This window comes from Saccopteryx bilineata, chromosome 3 (assembly GCF_036850765.1).
Source record: "Saccopteryx bilineata isolate mSacBil1 chromosome 3, mSacBil1_pri_phased_curated, whole genome shotgun sequence".
NCBI classification, from domain to species: Eukaryota; Metazoa; Chordata; class Mammalia; order Chiroptera; family Emballonuridae; genus Saccopteryx; species Saccopteryx bilineata.
The window spans coordinates 154,234,317-154,259,281 of record NC_089492.1 but is presented as its reverse complement, the minus strand read 5'-3'; the positions used below and the strand labels follow the sequence as shown (position 1 = coordinate 154,259,281).

General features: G+C 40.4%; 2 protein-coding genes across 9 annotated transcripts in view; both read right to left on the bottom strand.

Moving 5' to 3' along the window:
* The window catches only part of NPHP1 (nephrocystin 1), a 57,113-nt gene extending 49,439 nt beyond the window's left edge, over positions 1 to 7,674 (bottom strand). For all 4 annotated transcript variants that reach the window (XM_066267835.1, XM_066267836.1, XM_066267837.1 and 1 more), the window contains exons 1-3: positions 7,582 to 7,674; positions 4,685 to 4,758; positions 1,422 to 1,482 (exon numbers count right to left, since the gene is read on the bottom strand). In XM_066267835.1, coding sequence (XP_066123932.1) covers positions 1,422 to 1,482; positions 4,685 to 4,758; positions 7,582 to 7,650 — 204 coding nt within the window. In that variant the 5' untranslated portion in view covers positions 7,651 to 7,674. The remainder of the gene's footprint in view (positions 1 to 1,421; positions 1,483 to 4,684; positions 4,759 to 7,581) is intronic.
* Positions 7,675 to 13,319: 5,645 nt separating this feature from the next.
* On the bottom strand, positions 13,320 to 23,574 carry LYG1 (lysozyme g1). 5 transcript variants are annotated; one of them, XM_066264854.1, is made up of 6 exons: positions 23,531 to 23,574; positions 20,080 to 20,146; positions 17,184 to 17,288; positions 16,088 to 16,281; positions 14,128 to 14,260; positions 13,320 to 13,594 (listed from the first exon to the last, which is right to left on the bottom strand). In XM_066264854.1, the coding sequence occupies exons 2-6, from the start codon at positions 20,120 to 20,122 to the stop codon at positions 13,476 to 13,478; spliced, it is 594 nt and encodes a 197-aa protein (XP_066120951.1). In that variant the 5' UTR covers positions 20,123 to 20,146; positions 23,531 to 23,574; the 3' UTR covers positions 13,320 to 13,475. The 5 variants fall into 5 exon arrangements, with proteins under 5 accessions (XP_066120951.1, XP_066120952.1, XP_066120953.1 ...); XM_066264855.1 differs by having other exon boundaries at positions 23,465 to 23,542; XM_066264856.1 differs by lacking the exon at positions 23,531 to 23,574 and adding an exon at positions 18,780 to 18,857 and having other exon boundaries at positions 20,080 to 20,137.
* Positions 23,575 to 24,965: the final 1,391 nt, after the last annotated feature.

The following is a 24,965-nucleotide window of genomic DNA, read 5'->3' as shown; positions in this document are numbered from 1 at the left end:
GGCTCCTTGGCCTCTGCCCCAGGCGCTAGAGTGGCTCTGGTCTCGGCAGAGCGACGCCCCGGAGGGGCAGAGCATCGCCCCCTGGTGGGCAGAGTGTCGCCCCTGGTGGGCGTGCCGGGTGGATCCCGGTCGGGCGCATGCGGGAGTCTGTCTGACTGTCTCTCCCCGTTTCCAGCTTCAGAAAAATACAAAAAAAAAAAGTAACTTCTGCAGAATGATGAACTGGAACCTGTTTCCAGGAGGCTTAGAAGCAATAAACCTTCTTCTCTGAACCATGATTCCCAAAACAATTAACCTTTTAAATTCCAAACCCCTTACCCATCCCTTACTTCTTATAACAAGGCCAGCTTGAGATGAGATGTTAAGACAGTTTTTAGGGTACATAACTCGCTGTCTTCGAAGATAACTAGCCATAAACAGCCCATAAAGATTCAATTTGTGCTGTGTGAGTAACAGGAAGCACAAATGCTGATCTGGTTTCAGTATTATCTTTCTTTTGAAAGAAAACTCTAATAACTGGTAAAAGACAAAGTAAATATCAGTGTAAGACTAGGCCTGCCTTAGAGAAGATGAAAAGAAATGTAGATGATTATGTTGGAATGTAAACCAAATGAAAAATGAAATTATAAGTTTTTTGGGTTTTGTTTTCTTCCCATGCTAGGTATTGCAGATGCTCTGTAGTTGGAAAGGGCCACATTCTGGGCAGAGAGTGGCTTTGGTCATAGAGACAGGCCTCTGTCCCATGTGCTGCCCCTTCCTGCCAGTGAGATGCTGGGAAGGCTGCTCCACTCTGGGAACCTGTTTCCTCGTCTGAGAAAGAGGGGTAATTAGGTTTTCAAATGCAGGGTCAGTCTGCCTCCTAAATGAAAGTCTGTGTTACTGGAGAAATTCAGAAGAGACGCTAAGTCACACATGTCTCAGGTGCAGCACAGGAGAGTCACACACAGGACATGACCTTCCGCTTGAAATGCTTGTGAGTCTTTGGCCCTGGTGGCTGAGGCTCAGGCTCAATGAAAAACTCCTGAAGGGATTGACAGCCAAGAGTAAGTTCTGTTCCTTCTATTTCTGCAGAGTCAGGATATCAGAGCTGCCACTGACACAAGCAGCTTCTTTACCACTCTTGCTCAGGGTGGGTCACCACAATGTAATTCAGAGTAAAACAATCCTAAACTGCAAAACTTACACATGCAAAAATGAAAATAGCTTCTTCCAGACTTTGAGTCCTCAGTGCTGGGGGAACATTTGTAGCACTTGGAGCCCAGGCCTCGCTGCTCCCAAGCTCACACCCAGGAGGCCTGTGGGGGGTCAGCGCTGCACACAGTCCAACTCCATCACAGACACAAACCCAGGAACTTCCCCACTCAGGAATTCCTACTTAGTGAAAACAGATTATCTGCAATATGGTTAACCATAATACTTACTTTTTTTAATTTTTGAAGAGTATTTTTATTTTCATCAATAGCTTGTTTTAATTGAATACACCTAAGTTGTTAAAAAGAAAGAAAAAAATACTGATTTTTCTATTGTCAGAACCAGAAAGTTATTTTGTAAAACCATACATGTCTTTAAGCAGGTGAGGCAGTTTAAGCAGACAAGGCAATCACATGGGTTATATCTGAAAACACGCATGTCAACACTTTCCCACCCATTAGCCCAGGATGCTCACAGCCCAGTGCTGAGGGACACAGAAATGACAAGCAAAGCCCAGAAAGCCTAAGTGGCTCCAGGTTAAGGGACCTGCCTCTGAATTAAGAAAAGCACCAGACTTGAAAACGCTTCTCCAACTTCAAAAGCCAACACCTAGGACCTCGCCAAGAAGACACCCTAAGAATGACGATAATAATGGCTAAAAGGTATTGTTTTGTGCACCCAGCGGGATGCTATGCAGTTTCCAGACACCGCCTCATTCGAGCCTCAGAACCATCCTTCCTCCAGATGGAGAAAGGAGGCTCTAATAGGTGAGCATGGCCAGGAAATGGAGGAGCAACCACACAGAGGCAGAATAGTAGAGAAACCACTCTGCAGCGGCCTCTTCCTACCACAATGCATGCCCCCTTTGAACTTGGCCTGTCATTTGCCTACAGTGTTTTAGTTACTCCATAGACAACTGATATCATTTAGCTTAAGTCTTAGACACCCAAATGAAAAGTATAAGAATGACCAAAAATAAGCTATAGCTGGGGCTTGCTTTAGATAATATTAAGTTATGCTATTCTTATTATATTTTATTATATGAATTAAATCATATCTATAGCATCTAAGCTGTAAAAAGAAATCACTCTTAAGGCAATGTAAGGTCTTTCTATTATTTAGGGAGAGAGTAAATATATTGATTTAGTTTAAGGCCCTTTTATAATAAGCCTTTGACTTTGAAGAAAAGTCTGTTTCTAAAGAGCCTGACCACTTTCCTTTCTCTAACCTCACCCCCTCTGCTCTCCCTCCTCACCAAAGGACTCTTCTCTAAAAAATTCCTGATGACAACAGGAGAATTATAGGTGCTAAAGAACCTTCCTATACACCAGGGTTACAGCCTACCTATTCTGGCACTTGGGGCTCCTCAGGCTAAAGGCTCATTCACAGTCCCTTGCAAATCCCTGCCCACATACACAGAACTTCATTCTCATTCCGGAGGTAGTATCAGTAGGAAAGAGAACTGTATATACAATAGTAGAGAAACCCATGACGGCTCTCTAGAATAACCAACTAGTCCCTCATTCTTAAATTAAAAAATGGACAACCCAAAGACTATTGGACATAACAAAGAAAACCAGCAACATAGAAAATAAAATTTAAGACAAACCAACATTAAATAGGTAAATAATCTGAGCCCAGAGGAACCAACAACAACTCAGAGAACAGAAGAAAACTTTAAAAAAAAAATCTCCTAAGCATGAAAGAAGTAAGAAGATAATATAAAAACAGGAACATGATGCTAGGAAAAAAGAACAATTAAAGAACGAGAAAAAATACTTGTAAGTTACCAATATGTCTGCTGAAATTAAACATTCACACAGAAAGTTAAAAAAAAAAACTCAAGAGACCTTTCTGAGTGAAAACAAGAAGCTAAAGAAACAAAAACTATTAATGGGGAGATAAAAGAGCAAGAGAACAACCCAGCAAGTTCAAGACCTGACTCAAAGGTGTTTCAGGAATAAAAACACAAATGTAAAAAACTTATTTTTTAATAGAAAGAAAATCTCCGAGAGAGCATAAGAGACATGAGTTTTCAAACTGAAAAGATGCACTGAGTGTTGAGCAAGATAAAAATGACAAAAACATTGTGGTAAAATTTCCAAACACCAAGGCTGAAGAGAAAAGTCCCAAACAGGTCAGCTAGAAAGGGATGGTCATCAAACTTAGCATCACTGGGTGCAAGGAAACCAGACAATATCTTTAAAGGTTTAAGTAGAATTATTATCAAACATAAGGGCTAAAATATGTTTTCAGCCATGAAAATCAAAATGTGAATTTTTAAAATGATGGTGAAGAGACCTTTTTATACACAGAGAAGACTATTTCTTTCATGATTGTTTGATTAATTCAAATCGCTTGACCTAAATTCCTTAAACAATCAATCCTACCAATAAATGTAGTTGATAAAATTCCTTTAGATATTTTTAAATCCATATAAATTTAATTTTGCTTTTAAGTACTTTTAATGCCTGACTCAAGTAAAAATTTTTGAAATGATTCTAAAGAATCGTTTAAACTAGAATGAATCTCATGTACTTTTGAAAAATGTTATAAACACTTTAAGTACCCCAAACAATTATCTTAATGATTTCCTAAACTTAATACAAAGTACTAATAATCTAAATCAATTTAGTTTATCATGACTATATAATTTTAAATTCTGTTTAATTTTAAATTCTTCCAGGTATTTAAAAAAAAAGTCAAAACAAAATAAAAACCTTACCCACAGAGAACAGTTTTCCTACCTTAAGGGAATTGGAACTGTTAATAGACAGAGATTTCTGACCAGGTCACAGGATCTGGGGTTACACAGGCCAAGGACCCACCATAATCCTGCCTAACCACCTGTGTTCCGTCTGAGCAGTTATTATAGTTGCTGTCAAAATGGCTAGTCCACATTTTTAGGTTCAGGGTGGTTTCTCATAGATCCAAGTTATACCATGATGTCATTCTTCCATTGGTGTCCAATGGACCAACACTGCATCTCCAGTGCAACTTCAGTAATGTTCCTTCTCTTGCTTGAATGAAATCTGTATTTCTTAGCAAACTTAAAACATTTTTATTGCCTTTCACTTTAATGTCTTATAGAAAAGTAATGTTAGACAAATTAACCACTGTGAACCTTGGTCTTCTCATGTTGTTAATGTGAAAATTAAATAAGAAAATGTTTTTTGTACAGATCACACTGCTTGGTACATACAGAGTACAAAATAATTTAAGTTGCCTCTTTTTAACATGTGTAATTCTCAATTTAATCTTATCATTACAGTATTTAGACCTGATATAGATAATAGTAAGAAATTTAAAAATACATTTTGAAAACTGTCATTGTTAACTCAGTATTATTTCTCATTACTATTTTGTCCTTTTAGAAACTGTACTGATTTAAAAAAAAGGAAAGAATGCCTCAAATAGTTTCTATGCTATAAACAGTACCTATTGAAGTACAAAAACAGTTCTTAGAAAGCTTATAAAACTTAATATGCTTTACCTTTGGTAAATATCTTGTCTTTTACTGGCTTCTAGAACTCCTTTCAATTGACTCTCAGAAAGCAAACTATCAACCTACAATAAACAGAGACTGTTTAAAATATCATATTCTTAAATACCATATACCCTTAGGAAATAAAATTTTAATCTTTCCCCAATATTTTATGATGAACACATACAATAAATGAGCACCTATATACCCACTAGCTAGAGTCTACCATTAACATTTTATTAGTTAGACTTATTTGATTCATCTATTCATCAGTCCATTTTACTTTTTATGGATTTCAAAGTAAACTTCAATTATCAATACATTTCTACCTATCTATCACTAACTATAGTTCAATATTTGGCACCAAATTTACATACAATGTAATACATCTTTATATTACAAATCTTTAATATACATTTGAATACACCTGTGTAAGCCAAACCCCATCAATATATAGAAAAGTACCATTACCCTAGAACATTCCCAGGAAATATGTACTCTTTTGTGTAGTCCTTTCACATAGCATATTTTTGAGATACTGCCATATTGTTTGTTATATGTATCATTATTCTTTATTTCTGCATATTCATTATAAAAATATACCACGTTTGTTTATGCACATTCTTCTATCTTATACCTTTACTAAGTATTTTCTAAACACTACATGTAACATTGCCAGCATACCCACAAAAGAGCCACATACTTCTGTAGGGTTCTTTTCTATAAATGATACAAAAATAAAGTAGATGAAGAGAGAGAAATAAAAATTCACTAGCTTCTTCTCTACTCTTGCTATTCTGCATCTCTCTGGGTGTTACTACAGCATTCACACACCTGGTGACAGTCAGTCATCACAGGTATGAATGAGCTGTGCTTTTGTTCCCTGAACACCAAGTTGAAAATCTGGTCCAAGTTTTGCTTTATGTACTCTGTAGGGACAAGGAAGTATGAGCTCACACTTTATCAAAGAGCTCTTCCCAAATATTCAGGGTACTAAAGGCTCCTGAGCCAATTCTACTCCAGGTTGAATAATCCTTGTTAATAGTTTGTTTTGTTTGAGCTTTGTTTTAATATCAATGTTTGTAGTCTATGTCTCAAACTTTTCCTGGTTTTCCCAATATTGTACTAGATTATAATTAGATACAACCATATTAAACATCTAGCCAAAACTCAACTTAAGTTAATGCTTCATCAAGTTTTATTTTTATTTCTACCAGAAGAGCATTTTGTTTTTGTTGTACCACTATAATTCCAAGAAAGTCACTTAAGATATATTTATCCATCAAATTTTTGGTACTTTTTAAGTGAGACTCCAAAACTGTATAGGCCTGACCAGGCAGTGGCGCAGTGGATAGAGCATTGGACTAGGATGCAGAGGACTCAGGTTCGAGACCCCGAGGTCACCAGCTTGAGTGCGGGCTCATCTGGTGTGAGCAAAAGCTCACCAGCTTGGACCCAAGGTCCCTGGCTTGAGCAAGGGGTTACTCAGTCTGCTGAAGGCCCATGGTCAAGGCACATATGAGAAAGCAATCAATGAACAACTAAGGTGTTGCAACAAAAAAAATACTGATGATTGATGCTTCTCATCTCTCTCGATTCCTATCTGTCTGTCCCTATCTATCTATCCCTCTCTCTGATTCTTGCTCTGTCTCAAAAAAAAAAAACAAGAAAAAAAAAAACAAAAAACATGAGCATTTAGTAAATCTCTTACCTGCCATAGATTATAATTTTATTTAGTGAAAACAACATTTGGTAAAAGATCAAATAAAAAATAAAAGTAAAATTATCAAAGTGAAATAGAAATTTCAGAAAATAACTCCACTTTTAAACTTTTTAAAGTATTACATATTTGGTATTCAAATCATGAAAATATCAAAATGTATGGAGAGAAACAATAATCATCAGCACACTACCATTTATAATCCTAGAATGTTTGCCATTTTTACACATATATAAAAAATATTTATTGAAATACTGTATATTGAAATTTATATTTTTTTCTAAACTGACATTTTATTGCAAATATTTTCCCTAACACGTTAAAATCTCTAACAAAATTTTAATCGCAGTATTATGACCCATCCTAAGTTATGTATCTATTCCCCATTACTGATTCCCCATGCTGGACTTGTATCCAGTCTTTTCTATTATTAGTTAATACTGTAATGAACACTATTATACATTATCTACCCAAACTTTTTAATTATTATGGGTGGTACATTCCTGGACTGTAATTATCCAGCCTAGGAGCATGAATATTTGCTACATCTTGCTCAACTGCTTTCCAGAAATGCTGTACCTTATACCTGGGAGCAGTGTAGCAGGTGCCTGTTTCATCACCCCCTTTGCAGTATTTAATTTTTTAAATGTTCGTGATAGCTTTCCTTTGCAATTACTTGATTATCTTTGAAGTTAACTTTTCTTATGTGTATTAGTTACTTGTACTTCTTCATCAGTTCAAGTCCTTTGCTCTTGTATATTAGGATTATTTTATAACTCTCCTATTTAACTTGAGTCCCAGTGAAGCAGTAACAGCCTCCACTGGAGGAAGGCTGGAGACACCGAGCTGGAGAGTGGAGGGTGGCGTTGGGTGCAGAGGTGGTTGTAAATGGTTACTGGTAAAACGTTGGATTTGGAGGTGCGGTGTTAGGTTCGCAGACTAAAATGTTAGGGCGAGGGCGCTCAGTCTAAGGTCACCATTCTGGGAGGTTGGGTCCCTGGGTTCATGTTGGAGGAATGAGGGGTCAGAACCCGGGTTTGGTGAGAGAAGCTGGGAGGGGAGCGTAACAGCGGGGATGGTCCGTGGATCAGGGCAGCTCCAGGATTCAGGAGCCCAGCCTCGCCCCAAAAGAGCCCCGCTCGTCCCACGGCCCACGGCCCAGGCCTCGAGGAACAGCCAGAGGTACCTGCTGCTTCAGCTCCTGGCTATTGCGATGCAGGGACTGCAGGGGGTCGCGCGGCCGCCTAGCCAGCATCTTCCTTCTGCGGGAGGCGGCTGCTGGTCGCCTGGGAAACCGCCTCTGCGGCCCCAGAGGATGACGACACCGGGTGACGCCATCAGCGCGCGGCCGCCTCACAACCCAATATTACGTGGACTGTACCCCCTAACTGCTGCAGGCTCTGTACTCTTATGCTTCCTGAGCAGGTGGTCATCTCTTCCTGGCAATCCAAAGGCCTGGGTGGCGGTGGGGGGATTCCGACCGTGTCCAAAACTGCACGTCCCACAATCCCGTAGTCTTGCTACAGGCCTGCTGCAGGCCTGGGTGTTACTCCACTAGGTTTCTGATGCCAGTTTTGCTCACTAAACCAACGTTAAGATCCCATTTAATAAGGTGACCTATTAGGGAGGACTACCCCTTTAGGGAGAACAGTCCTTCTTTTGTAAGTTCCATCCTCCCTCAAAAAGTGTCCTCTATTATGTCCTCTTTTTTGATATTGGAGGACTAATCTGTAAATGTCCGTATTCGATTGATGCATGTGATGTGACGTATTTGTATCTAAATGAGTATTTTTTCTTACAATTATTATTAAAAATTAATAGGCATGTAAGCATAATTACAATATAAAATATTACATGTTTTTATTATGCATTTATCATTATAGTGTATTATTGTTGCAATGAATAAAATGTTTTTATTTATGATATTGTTTTCTTCAATTTATTTTTGTCCTTTTCATTGTAAAAAAGTTGGTCACCTTACATTTAAGCATCTTACACTCGTAAGTGCAAGTATATCTTTCCTCTATGGCCCTCATGGGATACACGGTTTTACTGCATAGTCTCCTTTCAAAAGGAATTGTTTGCCGTTTGAAGTACTTACGAAGTTTCACTTCATTTTCTTCAGTTTTGTGAGGATGGTGATTATCTCCTACAGCAAGCCTGTGAGCAAATAATTAGGATCCCCATTTTACATCTGCTCTCAGATTGTAATAACATCTTCCCAAGTGGGACTGGACCCTATAAATCCAATTCCCAAACTGTTCCCACTACACTGAATAAGACTGATGATCTGAGCTCACTTTCTAAATGATGAACCACGCTAATATAAATGTTCATCAGTACCACACACAGTTTGGTTTCACAGGCCCAACTGCCATGTTATTTTTGTGTAGTTTTTATCTTCTAGTATAATATGAAGAAAAAGGACAACTGTCCACCTCACTGAATTTTCACACTGACCACACCCTCACATCACATCACCCAGATTAGGAAAACATTACCAGAACCCTTGTAGTCTCCCCCTCCGAGCCAGTGGTGGGATTCAGCCCGTTCGCACCATTCGGCAGAACCTACCTAATTTTTTGTTGAATTCAGCGAACAGGTTGTTAAAATGGCACTTGTAATCGGGGTTCTCTCTAAGGTGGGTGCCTGGGAAGCCGCCCAATGTGAAAATCACAAATTTACCTTCCTTACTCTTTTTTAACGTTCACCTGAGCAACAGCGTATTCTAAGCGCCCATAATAATGTTCATTTTGTCCATAGGTTTAAAAAAATTGCAAGTGAGGACACAAATCAAGAAGCAATATGGAAATATCTTTAACAGGGTTTTTGTTTTTTTTTTTGGTCAGGTACTATTTAATATTTTTTCATTAATATTTTAAAACTTTTTTTTTTTTTTTTGTATTTTTCTGAAGTTGGAAACGGGGAGGCAGTCAGACAGACTCCCACATGCACCCGACCGGGATCCACCCGGCATGCCCACCAGGGGGCGATGCTCTGCCCATCTGGGGCGTCGCTCTGTTGCGACCAGAGCCACTCTAGTGCCTGGGGCAGAGGCCATGGAGCCATCCCCAGCACCCAGGCCATCTTTTGCTCCAGTGGAGCCTTGGCTGCGGGAGGGGAAGAGAGAGACAGAGAGGAAGGAGAGGGGGAGGAGTGGAGAAGCAGATGGGTGCCTCTCCTGTGTGCCCTGGCCGGGAATCAAACCCAGGACTTCCGCACACCAGGCCGACGCTCTATAAAACTTATAATTTAGTTTTGTGTGCCTCTTTTATTGTTCTTACTTGAGTATTAAATGCATGAAATAATAAACTACCTTTAAGTATATTGGGTTTTTTAATACTTAAAACAGTCATCAGGGCAGAGAACTGGTTGTTAAATTATTTGAATCCCACCACTGAACCAAGGTGTCAACCAGGGTTGGGGTCTCACCTGAAAATGCGACTATGGAAGGACCTGCTTCTGAGCTCACTTATGTAGTTGGTGATGAAATTAAGTTCCTTGAGGTGGTTGGGCTGATGACCTCAATTCCTAGCTGACTATTGGCCAGGGGCCCCTCAGTTCTTTGCCACATGGCCTTCCCTAACATGGCGCCTGGCTTCATCAAAGCCAGAAGACAGAGAGCTGGCTAGCAAGACAGAAGTTACAATCTTATGTAATATAATCATAGAGTGACATCCCACAATCTCTTCTATTAGTTTGAAGCAAGTCACAGTTCCCATCCACACTCAAGGTGTGGGAATTATATAAAAGCATGAGCACCAGGAGGAGGCATGTGGGCATCTGTCTGCCACAGCGATCCACACCTGGACCTGCCAATCATGTTTGAGGCAGAAGCCAGGAACTCTGGTTAAAAAACCTTTTCTCACTGAGAAAATCCTAGAGTGTTTAACATTTTTTCAAAGTTTACATCAATAGAAAGAAAAGTTCCTTGACAGAAGCTAAAAAAATTTTTTCTAAGACCAATTATTTTTGTAGGTAAGAGCCGTCACATAACCAATCACCAGTATGCCAGTGCTATCTCCTGTCTCCTTCATGCTCACATTGTTCTTTCTATTCCCTCTGCCATTTCATGTGTTAAGCCCTGTCAACAACCTCTCACTGTCCACTCCCATCTGCCAAATTTCTCTGTTTTTGTTTTGTTTTTTTTTTGCAATTCAGACTCCAGTTACATACATTCACCTGCTTTCTTCAGGAAGCACAGAATTTTTCAAGCTACCATGCCTTTACCTATATCTCCCTGTGCAATATTCTGATCCCTATTATTTCCTGACAAACTCCTGTTCATTCTTCAAATTTTACTTAAAATATCATTACATGGTGGTTAAGAGCTGGACTCCAAGTGAAAATGGTGGATTGAACACATGCATAATTTTGTTTCCTCCAAAACTCACTATAGGACAGTTTGACATAATTCCCCATTTCTTCGAAGAAATCTCTTGCATCCTAATGCACAGTTTGTACTTTAAAAAGAAAAAGTAAATCTTTGACGTGATAAAGACTTACTCTGGGACACCTGTCCCCAGCACAGCCAGCTGACTGTCAGCCCAGAGTTCATTGATCTTTAACCAAATAGTCAGAGGCAGATTTAACGGCGGGCACACCAGGCACATGCCCTGGGCCCCGAATTCTGAAAGGCCCCACAAAACTCCAACTTTACACTTTTTTCTAATGTAAGGGGCCCAATATTTTCTTCTGCACCAAGGGCCTCAACCCACCTTAATCCGCCTCTGCAAATAGTCTTTCTTTTTTGTACTGTAAGGAATTAAAAATCTCCTCGAAACATCAAATAGAGCCTGACCAGGTGGTGGTACAGTGGACAGAGCATTGGTCTGGGACATTGAGGATCCAGGTTTGAAACCCCAAGGTTGTCATCTGAGCACAGAATCACCAGCTTGAGCATGAGGTCGCTGGCTTGAGTGTGGAATCATAGACATGACTTTATGGTTGCTGGCTTGAACCAAAAAATTGCTGGCTTGAAGCCCAAGGTCACTGGATTGAGCCCAAGGCCTCTGGCTTTAGTAAAGTGTCACTGGTTTGGCTGGAGCCCTCAGTCAAGACACATATGAAAAAGCAACCATTGAACAACTTAGGTGCTGCAACTATGAGTTGATGCTTCTCATCTCTCTCCCTTCTTTCTTCTCTCTCTCTCTCTCTCTCTCTCTCTCTCTCGCTCGCTCTCGCTCTCTCTCTGATTCTGTGGTCCAGAAAAGAAAAGAAGGTAAACTTAAATAACAGAAAGACAGGCTTAGGGTTAAAATAATGCTGCAAACTTAACAAATTTCTCTCCTGAAACTATTCCACCCAGAAGATGGGACTGGCCACCATCATCCCCTTTTCACATCAAAATTTTCAATTAAATTTGAAACTATTCTTTTTATTGGAGAAATCAATGATAAAGTAACAAGGTAAAATCTTTATTATATGCGTCTTAAGTGTCTGTTTGTCGCCGATAGCTTATTGGTTGCTTGCATAACTGTACTAGCCAATGGGGTGAAGTTGCCATGGCTGAACACAAATTGAGCAGGTCAGGGGGAAGGTGAACATTTGTTTGCATTGGCAATCATCTGTTTTACATAAAAACTACGTCTTAACGTAATTTCTTTTAAGAATGCCTCCTAGAAAATACAGCACCGAAAAGGAGAGAAAAGGAGCTAAAGCTGCACAAAAACGGCTTTCTTGACAAAAAGAAACCACTGAGCAGAGAAAGACAAAGCTTGCTTCAGTAGCAGAGCAAATGTGTCTTTCTCGGCAAAATGAGACTGATGAGCATAGAGAAACAAGGCTTGCCTCAGATGCAAGACAAAAAAGCCTGTCTCGACAAAATGAGTCCCTTGAACAAAGGCAGGAGAGAAATGCAAAAAAACGACAGAGTAATGCTGACCAAAACGCAAAAAGGATTAAAACAGTTTCAAATGGAGAAACTTTAATTTTTGAGCATTCCTCTGGTGACATGAATATTAAATGTGAACACTGTCAGTCCTTAAACTTCAAGTTAGAAACTAATTGATTTGACTGTGGCAAGAAAGGATTTTCTCAATGTTGCAAGTAGGGAAACATTGTAGTTCCACTAATTGAGAATTATCCACCACTCTTGAATAAATTATTGACTAATCAGCATCCAAATAGCAAACAGTACATGGATAGCATTCGATCCATTAATAGTTCGTTTGCTTTTGCGTCCATGGGAAACAAACCAATTGACTTGCCTGGACCAGGACTTTGTGTTGGCATTTTTTTTACCTGAGCCTGCATTTGGACACGGTCAACTTTATGTTGCCTGTTCAAGAGTTCATGAAAGAACGGACGTAAAATTAAAAATAATTGATGGTCTTCTGCAAGGCGAGCTTAAAAATGATAGAAAGATCTACACAAGAAATGTTGTGTACAAAGAGATCTTTGACATGTGAATTAACATTTTATTATTTAAATCACTTTTATTTATTGAGCTAGCGGTGGCTCTTAAGAAATGTACCGCCAGTGGTTTCCTTCATTGCACTCTACTTTAAGCAATTCAGCAAGTAGAAGGGGGAAACCCCGTGGGGCACTAAGCAAAGGGGCGTCCTCGCCGCCTGCCCTGGGTAATTCAGTTTGAATTAGCAGACACCTTTGCACAAATCATTTTAATTACAATTTATAATATCTAGAACAGCGGTCATTTCGTATGACCGCTGGGCTTTCTAGTACCATATAACCAAATGTGTTCCAAATATTGCTTGGCGCTTACACTAAAAATATTGTTTATTATTTATCTAGAATTCAAATGTAACTGAGCTTTCTGTGTTTTTAAATCTGGCAACGCTGGTCAATGTGGTGTTGGAGTCATTTCATGGAAATCCATGTTACAGCTTACCTCCAGGAAGTACCTTTAAAGAGACACAACCCTTAATTTACACATACACATATCACACCACAAAATGCAGAGAATAATTCTTCCTTTAATGTGTTTCATATTATTTTGACAAATAATATGAAAGGTCAAACTCAGATTCTCAGTTACAAGCCCCACTGGCTAGTTTAATCTGTGGAACAAGATGAAACCTCAGTGTGTGAGAATGACCTTGAGATTGATCTGAAGTGTTAGAAGCCATGTCTCTTGAAGTATTTGGCTCGTGCAAGGACATCATTGCAGAAGTCACAGCTCAGATCCTGACTGCTTCTGATGTAGCCAGGACCTCCAACGTAGGCACAGAGTCCACCTAGAATTTGTGAGGCAGGTTAAATCTGATGCCCAGCCCCTCACTGCTTCAGGGTGCTCAGCAGTTAACTTACCATATTTCCCCACGTATAAGACGCAAATTTTTTCAATAAATTTGGGTTCTAAAAACTGTATGTGTCTTATACAGTGGTTGTAGTTTTTTTTTTACTTGCATTTCTCACTTTTTCACGCTTGTTTTTGCACTCATTGTTGAAGACAGTGATTTGTCATCAGACACAGATGAGGACAAGCTAATGGATGAGAGTTTTGACAGTGATGGGGAGCTGTATGAATTTTATGATGAATAAAACTTGAGTTCAATAACTTTATGTAATACATTTTTCTTCAAGTTTTGGGCCCCAAAATTAAAGTGCGTCTTATACATGGGAGTGTCTTATACATAGGGAAATACGGTAGATTCTCTTTCCTTGTGCTCATCAGGAAGCAACTGATGTTTTGGAGGATGTGGCAGAATGTATTTACATTTGTCCCTATTATTCCATGCTGTGAAACTGACTCATGGGTTATACCTACCTTTCAGGCACTGGGCTGGAGTCCAGGTTGGGAACCTCCTCTGGATTTCTTTGATTCTAAAAGTCAGGGCCTCTGTCATCTGGGAAAGCTGGGACTCGCCAATCCAGGATGTGGGAGCATAATGGCCAGTGTCCTAGATGGAGAGCGCAGAGGAAAAGCCAGGTAAGCCGAAGGGACAGTGATGGGGCTTCATACTATCAGTGATTTCTCATTTTCCTTCTTTTTCTCCTCCGTTAGCAGAACAAAAGCCACCTTCAGTCTCCCTTGGACACCTTCAGTGTCCTTGGGGATAAATAATAAAGCTACAAAGTCTGGGTAAAAGAAGGAAGAAGCAGACATTTTACTGCTGCCTCGCTGCAATGGTGAGAGGTTGGAAGCCAAGGTTGACAGGTAGGGTAAATTCTAGGCTGATGCCCTCCTCCAACATTGCAACCACAAACCACCCAAACAGGTCAGAAAGGGTTTCTTTATCTGTACTTGTAATTATCCTTCCCGATAATCAGAAAACCTAAAGGTACAACTAACTCCTCTTCTGCACTTTTGATAACCATTCCATGTATATTTCACCATATTTAGGAAGAATATCTGACTCTGGGGAATTTTTGTTTGTTTGTTTTCACCTTCAGAGGGGATGGACTCTTCCTTTTCCCAAGAACAAGATTTTACAAAGGAGGCAGAACAGGGCGGCGGAAATGATGCCAGCCCTAAATCACCAAAGATGTCTTTGGTCCCAGTTCTGCATTATCCAGCTGTCATGCGACTTTGCAGCAATGACAATCTCCTTGTAAATTTACTTCTTTATCTGCCCCTATTCATCAGATTATTGGATGGGTCCCCAAATCAAAAGAAGATAAATTATTTTAAAGTACTTTTAAATTGTAAAGTGACATGCAAAGTACTAATGGAAACCAGTCTAAAGATCAATGAGAAATACATTTTCTTAAAAGCCTAAAAAATGACTGCAAGCCCAGGCCGGCTGGCTCAACAGTAGAATGTCAGCCTGCTTGTGGATGTCCCAGGTTTGATTCTGGTTAGGGCACACAGGAGAGGCAACCATCTCTTTCTCCCCTCCTCCCCACCTCTCTTTTTCTCCTCCTGCAGGGAAAGCCTCTCTCCCAGGCACTGAGGATGGCTCCATGGCCTGGCCTCAGGCTAGAATAGCTCAGTTGCCAAGCAACGGAGCAGCAACCCCAGACAGGAGTTACCCTCTGGATCCCGGTCAAGGCACATGCAGGAGTCTGTCTATCTACCTCCCTCCTCTCACTTGTTAAAAAACAAAAAATGACTGCAATATTTACATATTTCTCAACAACTACAATAATGTGAAATGTAATAGAAAGAATTGTGGCTTCATCATTCCCCCGCCATCACCCATTCTCCCAGCACAGTGGGCTAATTAAGGACCAGTTCCCTGGAAATCTCTATTACACAACAAGTGAAACCAGGCAGAATATTTTGATCTTCAGAACTAAGAATTGTGTAGACAGAAGACAAGGAAAAAGGAATGTGGTATTTGTTGAGCATCTACCAGGTGCCAAATACTTTTTCGCATTATTTCATTGAATCTTCATAACAGTTCTGAAGATGCTATTTTATAGGTGAGGAAACTGAGGCCCAGGGAGATTAAATGATTTATCCAAGGTCACGTGGTTATAAAATAAAAAAAGCAAAGATTCAGTCTGTGATATTTCTCTTGCACAGCCTTATTAGAAATTCGGAGTAGGGTACCACTGATGAGATTCTGGAAACCAGCATAATTCACTTAGAAAAAGAATTGTGGCTCAGACTGAAGCAGAAAGGGTGCTTCTCATCTCTTTCAAGCAGAGTGGGGCTCTCACGGCTCCAGAAAGCCCCATTCACTCTTCCGTGGGGCTGTGCCCAGGGATGCCATCTACACAACAGACATGAATGTGTCCTTTTGGAGGTGTGCGAGCAGCACAAGGGCCACACAGAAGGTTACCTGAACCACCCTGATTCCATTGTCCACATTGCCGTCATTGACTATAATGTTGCCACCAGGAGACTGCGTGGACATGACACCAGCGATTACCGCAGGATCCACACAGTACTTCTGGCCAATGGTACGCATCATGGGCTGATACCTCAGTAGGTACGGCATATCTATTTCAGCCAGCCTTTCAGAAGCACGAACCCCTAAGCAAACACAGAAGGAAGGATGTGGTTCAGTGTGACATATGCTAAAGTGGGAGATAGATCAAAAGGAGAGAGAAAATACACTCCAAGAATCTGGGAAGCAGGTGAGGGCTGAGAAATCCATGTTTGGGTCTGAAACCTCTGGTGGCCATTCCTAGAACTGAGGAATGATTTTCCTCTTTTGAACTTGAGTTGCCACCCCCTAAGGCAGTGTCCTTTGAGGCTACCATTGCCCCTTGGCTGGGACATCTCACATTCTCCCAGGAAAATTCCATATGCTCCATCCCAAACACCCAGACTTACCCAGTAAAATGCACATTCATCAGATATGATAAATGCCTGATGTGAAGGAGCAGTTCCCCTTCACAATGTCTTCAGAGAGCTTCCCTAGCAGGGGTGCTCTCTCTTGCCCACTTTTCCACCCTACAATGACGTCCAGAAGTCATGTGCACTTACACCTTTATGAAATACCAAGAATGTTGGGCAAAGTGAAAACCAATCCTAATTTACCTGCCTGACCACTTACCCTTCCAAGCACTTTTATGGTTTCAAAAGGACTCTCATGCACATTACTGACCAGAGTTTACATAACACTGTGAAATAAGTACTATTTTTGCCATTTCAGCAGAGCTCAGGGGAATTAAGTGACTTGAAGAAGCAGAGACAGCTCTTAACACGTCCAGTGCTCTCTTGGTCACTCTGCAGCGTGGGACTGTGGGAGACAGCGGGAACCAAAAGAGTACACTGAGAGGATCAAAACCTGTGGCGATGACTGGGAGACACAGGTGTGGCATCAAGGGAAGGGACAAAATCCTGCTGAAACCAGCCTTGCCTAAAAAATTCACCTTTTGAGAGAAAAGAAGAGGAGGCAGAGAACAGGTGGACAATGAGATTCTAGCTACCACAGTAGTTCAGGCCTCGGCGTCTTCCTATCCCACAAGATGCCCCCGGGGTGTCGAGAGCTCGGATGTTTCCATAGCATCCCCAGTTGCCACTTTCAGATGAATCTATACAAATTAAGAAAATATCAAGCTAAGACATCGAACTAGAGTAGTTCTAATCATTCTTCTGCTTGAATGAAGTAACATATATAAACATATATTAAAATCAGTGACAACAAGAACTTCACTCTGCAATGGAAACCCTTTTGAAATTTACAGTATAGGGAATAAGAAATTATCCCAGAACCTCCTCAATACTAAATTCTCCCTCATATCTACAGACACAAGGAACTGTTGGAGCACCTTTATTCCTTGAAAGCTTTGTGGTTATCCAGCTCTGTTGAGTGGGTGTCTTGGAGTCATACCAGAGATCGTGTGTTCCCTGTAAGATAGTTTTCATCTTCCATTTTATGTAAATTCTTAGCACTTCTCCCTCCAATACCCCTAACTCATTGGTCTGGTGAAATACTTATGTTTGCTCTGGAGAAACACGTATAAAACCTGGATCTCCCTGGAATCAGCCCAGACCTCAAGTCAAGGGACTGCTGGTAAACTGTGACTTGCAGCTGGCTTACTTTTCTCTAAGTGCACTTCTGCAGGGGTTCTTAAGACCACAAAGAGGGGAGGGCACATGGCAAGGTCTCCATGGACCTTGGGCATGGAGGGCACATGGGGCTCCCTCTTTCCACTTCTTCCCTTTCTCTCTTTGCCCTTCATTCTATCTTTCCTTAACTACCACTGTCATTCCCAGCACTGAAAGGGAAGCAGAAGTTTGACACACTGTTGAGATTCCACAAAGACCACTAAAGAGAAGGACATTCCTGAGTATTTATCACTCACAACAGAAGGGGGCATACAACGGTGGGATTCAGCCAGTTCGCAGTATCGGCAGAACTGATACCTAATTTTTTGTTGAGTTCAGCGAATCGATTGTTAAAACAGCACTTGTAATTAAGGTTCTCTCTAAGTGGATGCCTGGGCAGCTGCCCAACATGGAAATCACAAATTTACATTTCTTATGCTTTTTTAACGTTCATCTGTGCAACAGTGTATTCTAAGCGCTGATAGTAATGTTCATTCCGTCCATAGGTGAAAAATTGCAAGTGAGGACACCAATCAAGAAGAAATATAGAAATATCTTAAATAATGGTTTTATAGTTTTTCTGTCAAATATTATTTAATATTTTTTCATTAATATTTTAAAACTCTTATAAGAATCTAGTTTTGTGTACCTCTTTTATTGTTCTTATTTAAGTATTAAATACATGAAATAATAAACTACCTTTCAATATATTGTTTTTCTATACTTAAAACGGGCATTAGGGCAGAGAACCTGTTGTTAAATTATTTGAATCCCACCACTAGCATACATGCCAGTAACAAGATACCTACTGGTGGCAGGAAATTGCTCCTTGAGAACATCATCTCACTATTATAAGCTTATAAGGACTTCTCATTAGATTACTCTTTTTGATTTGTTTTATTCTTTGACAAAAGTAGATCATATCATTAAATCTTAATGATTTGTTGGTCTTTGGAAATATGTCTACTGCTTACCATCATATGTGTACTGCATGCTTACTAAATGTATTTCAGGGTTCTCTTTTCTTATTTAGAGCTTCATTGGGTTGACATCTGAAAATACAAGTATTGTGAAGTACATACTTCTACTTTAAAAACTTTTGATGAGTAATCTAAGAGAAATGAGAAAATAAAATGACTTGCATTTTATGAGTATATTAAAAACTAAACAAGCCAATGTGTCCTTTTTTTATTTTTTAATCAGAGCACTCTATTTTTATAATTAGTGACAAATACTCTTAATAGTAGGTGCTGTGTCATTCATTGCTCCCTACTTCCTAGCTGCTCTCTAACCAGATTACATGTTCCTCAAAGTTTCTTATATTCCCAAAATTCTTTTTTTTTTTTATCCAGTGAGAGGAAGAAAGAGAGAGAGACAGACTCCCACGTGTGACCCACTCGGGATCCACCCTGCAAGCCCACTAGGGGGCGATGCTCTGCACATCTTGGGCGTTGCTCCATTGCTCAGCAACCAAGTTCTTTTTAGCACCTGAGGTGGAGGCCATGGAGTCATCCTCAGCACTCACAGCCAACTTTCTCCAACCTAGCCATGGCTGCAGGATGGGAAGAGAGAGTGAGAGAGGGAGAAATGAGAGATGAAGCCAAAATTCTTTATAGAAATTTTAAAATATTTGTTGAATGAATGGGTCAACAAATAAATGAATGAATGTAAGACTGACTCCGTCTGAGAAATTTTTAGAATTTAGAGCTAGGAAAAAAAAATTGCTTCTCTCGAGGAACTATGCTTCCTCTCTTGATTTATCTAAAAATGTGTGCTTTTTCTTTTTTGTCTCAGCTACGAGAAAATAGAGCTGACTCTGAAACTCAAGCACTGTGACTACACCAGCCTCAGTGGTTAGCTGAGTCACATCTCCTCAATGTCCTCCATGCTTGTTTTCTATTAAATTACATGCACCGTATTATGGTAAACCTCCAGAATACTGCTGTGGAAGTATATGCTCTATTAATAAATTCAACAAATGCTTTTGATGAAATAGTTTTTATAGAGAAATAGTAGGCAGTTATCAATGGCATCTACTTAAAGTCCAGCTTCAAGCAATGCTGTTTTAGGCCCAACCTACCTTCTGGAGAAGCCCCTCCTATGGGGTGTTGGGAAGAGGCTGCTGGGCAGCACAGTTATTAACTCAAGGGTTTGGCCAACAACTTAGAGGAAAATAGCATCTTCCATGGCAGTTTTACATATCAGAAGTGCCATTATGATCCTATACTTACTCTTCCCATCTCCGAGGTCATTTGAAAAATGAGAAACACTCACCAGTAAGGGCAAGAAAGCCCAGAAGCAGCCACAGCACAGCCATATTGATGATCTGACTCTACAGGTCCTAAGGCAATTTTAAAATACAAATTAGCTCAAAGACAAGAAAATGTCAATCTTCGTCATAGCAATATACAGGGGATACTCAGGTTACAGCACAGTTCCATTACTACGATAGTGACTTAGCCCAAATTTTGGTGCAAGTTGGGAAACACACCCTACACAAAGGAACATTTGCGCTTTTAACAGTCCAAAATGGTGTAGGTAAGAGTATTGGGGAACACAACTCCCTCACTCATTTGCCGCATTATTTATTGCATATTTTTTCACCACGCACAACCTAACTAGTTCGCCCACATAGTCAGTAAGTACGATGCTAACAGCATAAGCCAAAACACTCACGTCTCATTTATTTTAAAAGTTTTTATGAGAGTGAGCGTCACAAACTCAAAATGTCGTATGTCGAGACTGCCGTAACACAAGGACCCCCATATAATGTTTCTGTGGAAAAGTATTAAAAAGAAGAACAACTTCCCCCATATCTGAACTAAGAAAATTAATTATTTGAATCATAATGAAAAAAAGCAAAAGCAGGACATGTTCTCCATCCAGACTTTCAATTATCTTAAAATGCCTGGCCTCCTGCTTAGCCCTCAACACCGGGAAGCAATGACCTGACTCCAGATCCTGAAAAGCAAATTATTGATGCCTGTGCCTTATCCCAAAAGCCTCTCTATTGTCAAAAGATAATACAAAAAGGAGGAAATTATGTTTATGTTTCTCTTAAATTGAGTTCTTCCTTTAGTTTAGAGAAAAGGTTATACTTTTCTCAGTGTCTTGAAACATAATATTTGTTTTGATCGTTGGAAGGAGTCAGAAGACATTGCCCACTGCTGTAAACCCCAGCCTGGGAGCTCAGAACCCCCTGGCCACCTTGAACCCTGTACTCCATTCCCTCTCTGAAAACTCCTGGCAGGAACAAACCTGGGCCAGAGCCCAGGTGGGGGGAGAGAGAGATAGTCCACTCCCTCCAGCAAAGTAAAATCTCCATGGAGTCAGGTCATAGGTGAGGGTCCAGAGTGGAACTCTTCAGCCACTCACTGTAGGGGACACTGACACTATCACCATCAAGCACTTGCTCTCACACTTGCTGTTACATGCTTTCTCTTTCATCCCAGCCATTCCTCTAATTATTCTCCAAGTGTCCAAAGAACCCTGGTTCCCCCACTAGCTACCACACGGATACACAAATGCCACCCATAGTTTGCAGGTGAACCCAGGCCACCTGCCTCAGCTCCTGGACCTCCCAGAAGCTCCTCCCACTGCAGGGTTTTCCCATCACTGCCCTCCGCCAGTTGGCTGAACCTGGCTACCTATTGTTTTGAATTATTATTATCATTATAGGTAGGAGTATGCACTTAAATATGGTATTCATCACTTTCACAATGCTTTTCTCATCTCCTTTGTTTCAAGGTTGTTCTTATGGATGTTTCCTTTCAAACACTCAGAGAGAGATTATGTCTCAAGACAAAGGAAAGTTTGTGAGATGGGTACTAGACTTACCAGGAGGTCACTTTGTAAGTCTAACCACTATACTGTACACCCACAATTAATATAATATTGAATGTCAACTATAATTGTAAATTTTTTAAAAATTAAAAACAAAAACAAAAGATAAAGAAGAGGCGGTAAGGAAGACATTTCAATTAATTGTTCTTACACCAAGGAGTTGTGTACCCCTCAGACACACCGTTTTGTTTTTCTTCCCTGCAACATTGAAATGGTCCACCCGATTTCCCTTGGTTCCCCACATAGGACTCTCGTTTCTTTTCCTTAAATATTCTCCCAGATCTTTTCCACAAACCTAGATCCATAGCCACCATGGTTCTTAGGATCCTCCACCCAGCCTGGGTGTGTATTGTGCTAACACCTGCAATACTGGCAGATGAAGGTGGCTCAGTGTGCTGCTCCTTATTTGATGCTGGAAGAACCGAGAACTGCTGGACAAATCTGCATTGGGCACAGCCTCTTGTTCCATGTTGTACTGTTCCCCTGGTTTTGTTGCTGTCTCATCTTGTTGCTTGCTCGTAGTGGGCTGATGGGCATTTCCATTACCTCTTAGTCCTCCTGTTCCCTCTCTCTGTGCCATCCTCTCCTCCCTCTTCACACATGACACCCCAGCCCACTGCCTCACCGCTGGTCATGCAACAACAGGCCTCGAATTAAAGTAACAGCAATGACAATCACAAATATAAAATATTTCCGCCGCTAGGATCACATATCTTTGAGAAAAATCTAACATTTAGAGTAAAATATAGGCTCTTGTTAAAGTTACTTTTTTTGTGGAGCTGTATTTTCACATGGTCTACAAAAATATATATTCACTGAATTTGGAGTGTGGACAATGGTTATCAGCCCAGAAGAGCTCAGAGGTTTGATTGCATCCTGCCACACTGAGCAAGCAAATCTTTCCTTTGTCAAGGGGGGCCTTCGCTCTGTGGAACCCCTGTGCCAGCTTCCTCACTTAGCCCATTTGGAATTCCCAGAATTGAGAACACCAGGAAAGCTTCTCTGCTGGTGTCCCAGGAATATTCCATTCTGAACAAAGATCAAATCAGAGAGACCATGGCCTCTCTAGTCTATCCAAGACTCTTGAAGTTTACCTGCCCTTTTACTCTGTCAAGCTTAAGGTGTTAGACATGTAGGCCTAAGCTCTTTCAGTTTCCAAAGAAAACAGGACTGTGCTAGAGAACCACCACTTAAGGTTTATGGAGTAATGTAACTTTGGCAGGAGTGAGCATGAGGGTGGAGGAGAGATTACCATCTGGCAAAATACAAACACCCCCATTCTTTGGCTTTGAATTAACAAAAAAGACATCCATTTGGCCTGTACAGCTTCTGTTTAATGCCCACATATTTTCCTTCTTTCATTCTTTGTTTTGTAAACTCACAAAATCAAAAGTATATACTTACATTAAAGTAAATCTAAATTTTTGTAAGTATTGTAATGAACAGGAAAAAATACTCTCTCATGTACATAATCTTTTATAATGTGGGTTTTCCTTGCAAGTTTTTTTTTTTAAAGTTTGGTTTAAAAAAATTTTTATTTATTTATTCATTTTAGAGAGGAGAGGGAGAGACAGAGAGAGACAGAGAGAGAGAAGAGACAGAGAGAGCGAAGGGGAGAGGAGCTGGAAGCACCAACTCCCATATGTGCCTTGACCAGGCAAGGCCAGGGTTTCGAACCGGCGACCTCAGCATTTTCAGGTCAACGCTTTATCCACTGCGCCACCACAGGTCAGGCCCTTGCAAGTTTTTTAAGTTTTATCTGACTCCAACTTTTCTTGTTTCCTCAGCAGCAAAGACACAATCATTAATTGCTCACCATAGACTGAATCTTCCCTCCTAGATAAGACTGAGCATGAATTCCATGGCTCTGTTTTACACTCACCCGTCTTCAGTTAGCTCTTGTCCTGAGAGGCAGGCAGGCCACCCACACTTTATATATAGTCCCAGCCCTGCTTCCTCTTTTTAAAGTGCTGACTTCATCCTATTATGAAAGGATTTATGACTAAATCTTACAAATTATAGTAATGATCATAATAATTACAAATACTTTGAACTTATATAAGGTCTTTCATTCAAGAATGTCCTGGCATGTTGCAAACATTAACCAATTAGTTTCTCACCACACCTCACAGGTCAGAGCCTGATTGCAGGTTCACTTTGATACTTTCAGGACCAACAGTTTCTGGAAATAGAATTAGATAAGAAGAAAAGAAAGGAAGGAAGGGAGAAGGAGAAGAGGATAGAAAAATAAACAAAAGGAAAAAAGGAAGGAAGGGAGATGACTTTGAAGTGTCAGAAACTCTTGTTCTTGGTCTGTATTTCAGGCAAGTAGAGCCACACCTTAGGCTGGATGATGCTCTTTTATGGAACCCAGTGCTATAGCTTGTTCTTAAATGTCTGCCTCAATAAATACTTCAGAAGGGTTTATATGAAGTTTCCAGGAAGGACTCCACCCCAGATTTCCCAGGGATGAGTTTCATACCTAAGAGGGAGTCCCTTTATCACCACACCCTGTGGCCCTCAGCTCTACTGAATGACTGAACTTTCCCCAAACACAACCCCTTCACTTGCTCTCTGCCTTCCACAGGCTCTTCCCTTGGGCTGAAATGCCCTTGTGGACAGGGACTATGTCTCATTTGTCTTTATAACCCCAGCACCTAACCCACTGCCTGACACATATTAGATACTAAATAAAACCCCTGAAATAAATAAATAACTTCTTTACAATGTCCCCCATACCCTGCCTTCTCCCATCCCCTGCCCAGCCACAGCTAGGATGTGAGCTCTGAGCAGTGAACTTGGCTGTGCATTTACGACCGAGTCCTCAGAGTCTGGCATGCTGTGGGTATTAAGTAAATATATGCTGAGCCAGTCAATGCATGAAGAATTTTGACAACCTCACCTAGCAGGATTTAGATTTGTTTCCCAGGGCCAGGTCATAGGGTAGGGTCAAATGTCATGTTCCTTGCTGCCCTCTAGATATTTCTATCACAATACATATGATATTTGTGTTTGGGGTTTTTTGTTTGTTTGTTTGGGTTTTGGTTCGTTTGTTTTTTAGTCTGAAAAAACTTGAGAAAAATGGCCTGAATCTTTTTTCTTGTTTCCCCTACCTGGCACATAAGAGGTATTCAATAAGTGTTGATAGAATGAATGAATGAATAAACGAATGAATGAATGAATATTTGTGACTTTTAGGAAGTCACTGACTTGACACCACAGCTCAGACTTTGGGGAATAAAGATTTGTTATTCTCTACCTGTGGCTGATGCCGAAGCCACAGAAGGCAGGACACTAAGCAAATGCAGACCTGGATA